Consider the following 9222-nt stretch of genomic DNA (forward strand, 5'->3'; position numbering starts at 1 on the left):
AAGGAAAAAAAATCATGTCATTTTTCAAGAATAATAATGACAACCAAAAAGTGCACTCAAACCCAGAATGCATCTAACAAACATTTTTGGAGGACAGTAGAAATATTTAACAAGATCCGAAATGTTTTCAATAATTGCAGCTCCTCGAAAGGTGCGCCTCATATTTGAGGTGCTGTATATAAAAAGCTGTTGCGGCCATAAAAGCGGAGAAAAACAAGCCCCTGTTATGTCATCAAACGGTGAGCTTTCTGGGGACAGAAATAATATTTGTACAAAAATGACAGATTTGTGTGCACAGCAAACAGAGAGCAGACGTGAGAGCCTGAGCCAAGAGAAAGCAGCACAGCCCAGATTTGCCTTTTTTTCCAACCCCCCCCCCCCAATATCGCCATCCGTCCCAGTCTGGCAGAACAGGACAGGACAGAAGTCTCAATGCAGATGGGAAACGTAAATCCTCCAGGATGGAGAAATGCCTCTTCCCAAGTCTGTCATGCGCGGTGGGTCTCGAAATGGACGCTGACCCCCTCCACCCCCCACCCGCCCTTCTTTTTGCTGTACCTCATGGAGTAGTTCACCACAGAGGATGTTGCGAGGAACCCATCAATTATTTGTTTGTTGCGCTCCTGTAGGGATGTAGGAGGCTTTGTGCATGTCCGCGTTATAGTTGACATGTGACAAGATGTCACACTGGTTGTGAAGAGTTAAGGGTTTTTATATATATATATATATAAACACACAAACACCAAAAACTGAAAAAAAATTAATAAATAAATATATTGAAGAAAAAAAAATGTATGACAAGGTAAATCCAGGGTTGAGAATAAAGAAAAAGAATATATGAACGTGCTGTTAGCGCCGTTGTGGTAGTGAACACAGCCGACTAACTTCGCGGCCAATTAAAGCGGCTCCACTCATGCCCTTAAATTCAGCTGAACAGCGGCGCACAGTTTTTGACATTATGGAAGCAGAAATTGACTCACTGGAGTGCATACAAATGATCAAAGCGCGCAATCATTTGTGTCCATTTGTGAACTGGCCCTCAGGCTATGCTTTCCCCAGCCCTAACCCCCTGGCATATTGGATTCTTTACATGTTTCATAAACACAAAATGAATTGGGCCCCCTTTTTCCTTCCATTTTTCTGTATTTGGCCTACAGTGGAAAACGTTTAGACGGCCCCGTATTAAGGCAGCCAGCAGTTTAAACGCCGCTTAAGATGCCAGGATAAGGTGGCCGACCTGAGCATCCCCGTTGATTCCTGCCTTGGAAGAAAAAAACAGGCAACCCGGAAGGTGGCCAATCAGCTGAGCCAACATGCTTCCTGGGGGGTAGTGGAAGATCTTTCTAAATATAGTAAATGGTGTGTAATGTCGTGCCCACTTTGTCTACGCGGAATTTGCTGGCAGAGTTCTGAGTGGGGGAGATTCTAAAGCCTTCCCTGACCAAAGTGTGTGACAGTGTCGGTTTTTAAACGAGACGCCAGCCTCTGCTCATACACATTAAGAGCCATGTTCTCCCACGTGCTTAAGCGTGAAAGGGTGCACTCAAAAACAGCTGGGTTAAAAATAAACCAAACTTTTGGTTTATTCATGCAAAAAATTGAATCAAAACAAACCAAGATTAGTTTGTTGTCATACACCATTTGCCAAACTGCTGCTTAGTGTAAATTGAGTTGAGTTGAGTTGTGAGTGTTCCATTAACCAGCCATGCATGTTTTGGCAATGTGGGAGGAAACCGGAGTACCCGGAGAAAACCCACACAGGCACGTGGAGAACATGCAAACTCGACACAGGAAAGCCGGAGCCGGTATCGAACTCTGCGGTGGATGTGCTAACCAGTCGACCACAGTTAGCTAGCTATTAGCTCTCTATCTAGCATCTAGGTAGATTGATAGATAGCTCGATAGATGCATAGATAGAGATATATTTATATAAAAATATCAAAAGGTGTAACACCTAACACATAACCTTAAACCTAACCCTAAGCTCGAAACCTAACCCTATCCCCTAACTTTTATCCTAACGCCCTAACCCTATCTCAACCCGAACCCTAAACCAACCCTAACTCACCCTCCTATCCCCGACAACCCTCACCCCAACCCGCAACTAGCCGAACGTGATGCATCTTTTGGACCCCCCCCCCCACCCCAAAATAATTTGTTAAATTTTAACGTCCCAAGATCAGTGTAATGTTCAAATACGGAATTACATTTGAAAAACAAAGTAGATAAATGAAATGAAATAGCAGATGCTCTTGAGCCGCGGGTTGCAGATCCCTGCGTCAGATGCAAGAAAAATGTTTCTGTTTTCCCTTCTAGCAATTTTGCACAATGTGTCTCTATTATGTGAACCATTCAATTAGTCCTAACTGAAGTCATTTGGGGACTTGCTGCATCATATCCAATAATATGCCTCCTCTGTAGTGTTTCCAAGCTTGTCAGTCATCCTTATGAGACTCCGAAGCTCTTCTTTCTGCAGCTGCTCTCTTCTTCTTCTTCTTCTTCTTCTTCTTCTTCTTCATGCCGGAATTTCCCCATAGAGTGTAGTAGGCCCTCACTCAAACTGCGCCTGACTCAGCCCAGTGATGTGGCTCATCACTTGAATCACAGCTGAGGGCTTTTTGGGCGGCTGCCATTAGAAGGGCACTCACTAACTGGATGGTCACTCACTAACTGGGCGACATGTTTGGATGAGCTGTTCATGGGGGCAGCTTTTACGAGTGTTTTCCCCATCCAGGCGTGTCCTGTGATTGGCTGGCAAGTAGTCCAGGATGTACCCTGCCTCTCACCCCAAAGTCAACTGGGATAGGCAATAGACAAGCCATACAGACGCTTGTTATATTCTGTCATTTTCAAAACTTTTGTCATCGGTGCAAATGACAACAGCTCATATCCTTGTCAAACATGATTGGTTTGACGGACATATGTACGCGATTGCCAAGAGAGTGATGGAATACAAAAATCAGGGCAGCAATACGAATATGTGCGCCAACACAAATAGCCACAATCATTATAGACGTTTGCTTTAATTAAGGGCAATGAACCCGATGAACTCTGCCTAGCAACAAGAGCCACGAACAGAAGGCAGTGGCTAGTCATCCCTTTTTTACCTGACTTGGACTGATCACCAGACAATAAAAATATACACTTTATTTCTGTTGTAACATTTTACAACGAATCACATATGCGATTTGGAAGATAAGAGAAAAACTGTCGCCTTGGCAGCCGACTTACAGTATGAGGTTGGTGTCCCCATTTAACCCATTTTCTTCCAGAAATTCTGTGACTTAATATTGTCATGTTAAATTAATACTGGAAGTTTTCTTCGCATTTGTGCGCTTAAGGGTGTCACATTTGTTTATGTAGGAATGCGTCCTCTGCACTACGCCGCCTGGCAGGGCAAGACTGAACCACTGAAAATGCTGCTGAAGGCAGGCTCGTCCGTCAACGGACAGTCGGACGAAGGACAGATCCCGCTCCACCTGTCTGCTCAGCACGGACACTATGACGGGGTAACCAGCTGTGTCCTCGGGCCTTTTTTTTTTTTGCGTTCTTCGTCTGGGCCTCATCGTGCATGCGTTTTGCTTTGACGAAGCGTGACATTTATAATGCAGCGCTTTTTTTATGTGTGTGTGTGTCGACAGTCTGAGATGTTGCTGCAACACCAGTCCAACACGTGCATCTCAGACACGGCGGGAAAAACACCGCTGGACCTCGCCTGCGAATTTGGACGTGTGGCAGTGAGTATGAAAGCAAGATAAATGTCACAAGTAAACCAGTGGTGAGTGCAAAACGTGTCATTTCATCCACCTTTTCACACTTGGATCGTATGTTAGGTTGTGCAACTCCTGCTCAGCAGCAACATGTGTGCCACTATGCTGGAGCCCAAACCGTCCGACCCCAACGGGGTGTCGCCTCTCCATCTTGCCGCCAAGAACGGACACATCGACGTGATACGGTCGGAAGACTTCACAAATGACATCAAACAATTTTAAGTCTGTAAAAACGCCTTTAAGTGCGGTTTTGCTACATTCCAATCAGGCTAATACGTGTTGCAGGTTGTTGATTCAGGCTGGCATTGACATCAACAGACAGTCTGAGTCTGGTACAGCTCTGCATCAGGCTGCCCTCTGTGGGAAGACAGAAGTAGTGCGCCTCCTGCTTGAGGTAAGTCGCGCAGGGTCAGGGGTTCTCAAACGTTTTGGGTCCAGGGGAGAGCGCCTTCATAACACCATTTACGGTTGCACTTTGAAATATGTACTCTCAAGTCACAAATATTTTGCCGAGGTCTCCTTGTTCCGGCTGTAAAATATGAAGTTACGACTAGTTAAAAAATATTTTATTGAAAGCTTTTCTAGGTCATCTCAAAATACTGCAAAAGCCTCAATTATTTGCTTAGTCACCTTTCGCGGGAAGCTTATTTCAAAATAACTGTTATATATAAACACTATATCTATGGAATGAATTTAGCTTGGTTGGACAACCCTGGTTCAACATTAATATGTTCATAATGTTTGTAAATAAATGTTCCCCTTTGTTTTTTGTCTTTATATGGTGTTATCGGTTGCTGTAAGCAGTGGATTTCCTTGCAACATCGTCTTCTAACGTTTGAAGCCTAGCGGGTGTTAGCTTAGCCTGTTAGCTCATTAACGACAAACATTCTTATATGCTAGCTGTCTTTTTAGTCTGTGCCACCTTCACATTTCTTCAACTTGATTATTTTTTGCCACTATCGCCCTTCTGCGTGCAAAATGGTCTGAGTAGAAAACAAGTTGAGCGTTGGCAGATTTTTGACGGAATATGTCAGGCTGGGCTGTATTTGTCACGCTTGAGAGATGATGCAATTTTGAGGACGTTAGCCGGAAAAGTCATTATGGAGCTTTTGTTGTCAGCCTTCTGGATGAGAGCGAGGCTGCAGTGACTCACTGGAGTCAAAGTGAGACTGGAAGAACATTCTACATTTGAAGCATAAGGATGCAGGCAATTGAACCGAAAGCCCCGATTGAAAGAAAGAATATAATTTTATAGTCTTAAAATAAGTGCAGATGGGATATGAGTTGAATTTGTTTCATGACCACTCTCATCGCTTCTATCACAAATCATCTTTCCTCGTTGATACAAGGAGAATGGATCACTGTATTGCTAAAAGTGGACTTCATTAAAACAAGAGTATAGTGTTGTGACTGGTACGGGGCTGCTCAACGGTGTGCAGGGTTGGTATGGAAAGCTACGAGTGATACAACATCGGTAGATGTGGCCTGTCGGTTACGTAACAGACTATATAGAAACTCACAACGTTATACTGCATGACTGTCATTTATTCACTCAGAGTGGGATCAGCGCCGGAGTGAGGAACACTTTGAGTCAAACTGCACTGGACATCGTGAACCAGTTCACCACCACACAGGCCAGCCGTGAGATCAAGCAACTCCTCAGAGGTGAGCTCTCAAGTGCAAATTTAACGCTACTGGTGTAGGGATGTGACAACAAAATGAAAATCGTTTTTTTGTTTTTTTTTCTGTCACTACGTATCGCCTGTACAGTAATTAATGAACTAATTATTGTTCGTGAAATTTGATCATTTCCCACATGAGTGTGGTTGAGAATGACTTCTCTGGATAGTTTGTAAAAGCATTTATGGGTGTAGTATTGTGTGCTGTGGCTCTGCGTGAAGTTTTTTGTGATCTTTTTGGTTTTTTGGAACTAAAGGACAATGATAGTACTCCGGATGGAAGGCGCTTTTGCTTTGATGTGAGACGGAAAATCCTTTGCCGACTGCTTCCTTTCATGCGACTGACTCTGCTCAGCTTCACTTGTGCATTGCAGACGCGTCCGCTGCCATGCAGGTGCGAGCGCTGAAGGATTACTGCAACAACTACGACCTCACCAGCCTCAACATCAAAGCGGGAGACATTATTACGGTACAAAACATCGAGCACCCCACCCCATCCCCTCCTTACCTTGTGAACTCCAGTACTGTGTATTCCTTCAAGTCTCTACTTCAGAAAATAAATTGAAATCACTCCCCCGCCCCCCCACACCCCCATGAAAGTTACAGTATCGCATTCTCAAAAGTGTTTAAATGTGTCAAATCATCATCTTATGTATCACATGGAGTCATTATTCACATATGTGGTCTTTAAATAAGAGTTGGTGGTGTGCTGACAGGTTTTAGAGCAGCACTCGGATGGCCGATGGAAGGGATGCATTCACGATAACCGCACTGGGAATGACCGCGTGGGCTACTTCCCGTCCAACATGGTGGAAGTCATCAAGAGGGCAGGTGACCACTCACACCACAGCTGCGTGCGTGCGTGCGCGTGTGTGTGCTCAGCAGCCTCTTTACGTAGCTTTAGCCAATCATTAGTAGTAGACAGCTACAAGCGTCATCGGCCATTTTAACACATGAATCATAGCTTTTCCCCTCCAAAAAAACCGTCACTTCAACCCGTCTTTCCCCTCTCCGTGAATATTTCTCCGATTGTTCCATCCGACCTAATGAATCCAACCGTAGACTGTAGATTGGCAATGGACAATGTGTAACCAAAAGTGATGCCAAAAGCTACCTCCTTTGGGGAGTAAAAGACTTACTCATCACACCGCGCCTTTAAGGATTAGGTGGTTCATATCGGATATATTTTGATTGGACGGATATTTTAAATGTATTCATGTTGTCCAGATATAATCATACAGTCCATGGAAGGAGCCTTTAAACTCAACAGAGACCTGAATCACAAAGCAACCTTGAATGACCTCTCATCAATCTCTTTTGTTTGAAACATTGCTTTGATACTCACCATTAGGGATGAACAATTACGGTAGTCAAATTCTCATCGACTTCTTTCGGAGTAAGTATTGCAAAAATAGCCAAGAACGGTTCAAATCTGAATATGATAGAATGATAACGCAGTCAAGTCACACTTGTGCATCTCATTTTTTGGGCCCACGTTAGCATGTGGTGTTCTTCCTGTTTTCTCACATTTTACTCAAAAATAGCCAACAAAAAAGGAACAGAGTGAATCCTTTGATGCTGCCTTTATCTTTTATGGTGGAGACTGAAACGGATTGATGGCATTTCCATTCATTTCAATGGCTCAAGATGATTTGAAATACAAATATTGAGAGAGCCCTGTGTAATGCTTTGTGATGAAGGCCTCTGTTACGCATGCTCGTGCTGCTTGTTCATATGTTACTTTTGTTATGGAAAAGCTTCTATCTCCATTGATGTACACTCCTGTTCAAAAATGTGGTGGTCATTTCACAAATATCCTTATTTGTGAAAGAAAATCATAGTTGACATTCACAATGTCAGGCCTCCATTTCTCATGAAAAACGCATATTGAAGGTTTATCCCCATTTGGGGGGTTTCTAGATTTTTTTTTCTCCAAAATGCTTTTATAATGAGAATCAATAAGCTGTCCACTGTAGTAACCGCCGTCCCCGAAAGGGTTCATGAATGATATGGCAACAAAGTCACGCCATGTGGAGATAAAATGCTTTTCACTCTATTTCCTTTCTTGCTACAGTGGCACTATTCTTTGTTTTGACCTTATATGAGTACATTTGGATATGTTCTTTTCTCCGACGTTCTCTTCAGATGAATTCTTACTTTATCTTTTTTTTTTTAAGTGGACTGATGAGTTGTCGTGTTGTGTTGTTGTTGTTGTTGTTGTTTTGCATCTCTTTTTTTGCACCTTCCTCCTCGTCCTCATCATCGTCTTGGCCTCGAGCCCAGGCCTGTCCCCCTCCCAGCAGTGCCACACGCTGCTACTGCGCAGGCCCAACCCCTGTCCCGTCGGCTCGCTCAACGGACACTCGTACCCCCCCTCCAAAGTCCTCCCCCTGCACCTGCCCTCCCCTCCCACCCCTCACCCCAACGCGCAATCCCTCCCTCGCTTCTCCTCGTTCGGGTACGTGCCTCTTCCCATCTCTCCGCCTTCTCTCTCCACTCCTCCTCCTCCTCCGCCTCCTCCTCTGTCTACTCCTCCTCCTCCTCTCTCCACTTCTCAGGAGCAGCAAAGTCAGACAGGTACATACAGTAGTACACTTCATAGTAGCCTTTTAAGATTGAGTCCGAGTTACCTGATAACATGATAAGCTGTCCGCTGTAGTAACCGCTGTCCCTGAAAGGGTTCATAAAGTTCCCCCGAGTGTACAGTTATTATTGGCCATAATATTTTGGTGACAAAAATGGAGCTTCACTTTGTGGCACCAGTCACAGTGGTGTGAATCGTTTTAAGATGAGCGGCAAAAGGAATAGCCAAAGCTTGCGTGAAAAGTGACTTTGGATACCCACGATTTAATCGGATGAAGTTTCAAGAAAGCATACTGTACCAGGAAGTAACTCAACCAGTTTCGTTTGTCCGTTTTATATGTCAATGCCAAAAAAACAAAAAAAACAATTTGTCTCGCTGTGATGCTGTGCCAACAATGTTCTTGCTATCCAACATTGTTAATAGCTCAAAATCCAAATCTGGATTTTTTTTTCCCACTAAGGATTAAACAATATTTGGAGAGAGACACACAAAAAAAAAAACATTAGTGATCTGAGAGCTCCAATTTTTTAATCCTCCCACACATAAGCATGTTTTCATGGCGCCACAACATGAAAACAATGCTTAGTTTTGCAATTTCAGTCGATAAATTCAAGTCAACAAATTAATTAATACTTCTTCGATAAAGTCAGTCAACATCGAGCAGTATTTTTTCTGTCCATTTCGATTGTGCTGGTGTTGTTAATGAAGTGGCCGCTGAGTGCACAACGCAAGCAGCCAGACGGTGTTTAGCAATTTTTAGAAGTCCAATTTGTTGGGTCGACGGCAAAAAGTCTACTTTGAACCCTTTGGAATTACCTGGATTTTTTTAACATTATATTAGTCAACATAAAATGGAGTTTCATCCACATCTGAATCACAATAGAAAAACACTTCTTAAACAAGCACCACACAGATGTGTTTTCATGCTTTTATTTGTGTGTTAATGTTGTGTTCAATAACAACATAAAAAAACGTACCGTAATTGTTTGTGTGGCTTCAGTTAAAGAAGACCACGAGCAAAAAGCTGATCATATTTTACATCGATTTTAAGTAGAAATGCAGGCCACTCCAAAGGGATCACATGTCCTGTTCTCGCTCTTGTATAATAAAAAGAAAGTTAGGTTGGTCATAAGTGTGTGTGTGTCCTTTTGCGTGTGTTGACAGGTTCTCGGACCACCGAGTTGAGTCC

At 43.4% G+C, this 9222-nt stretch overlaps 1 protein-coding gene across 1 annotated transcript in view; it reads left to right on the top strand.

The window, feature by feature from the left end:
• Window positions 1-9222, top strand: part of LOC109511198 (caskin-1-like) — a 31731-nt gene that overhangs the window by 8950 nt on the left and 13559 nt on the right. Inside the window, 9 exon segments of the mRNA XM_019862071.1 lie at window positions 3364-3509; window positions 3642-3737; window positions 3834-3955; window positions 4056-4164; window positions 5327-5435; window positions 5824-5918; window positions 6166-6280; window positions 7733-8026; window positions 9198-9222. The exon segment at window positions 9198-9222 is cut by the window's right edge and continues 74 nt beyond it. Of these exon segments, the coding sequence (XP_019717630.1) occupies window positions 3364-3509; window positions 3642-3737; window positions 3834-3955; window positions 4056-4164; window positions 5327-5435; window positions 5824-5918; window positions 6166-6280; window positions 7733-8026; window positions 9198-9222 (1111 nt within the window).

The sequence above is a fragment of the Hippocampus comes genome, unplaced genomic scaffold, assembly GCF_001891065.2.
Source record: "Hippocampus comes isolate QL1 unplaced genomic scaffold, H_comes_QL1_v1.1 scaffold7, whole genome shotgun sequence".
Lineage (NCBI taxonomy): Eukaryota > Metazoa > Chordata > Actinopteri > Syngnathiformes > Syngnathidae > Hippocampus > Hippocampus comes.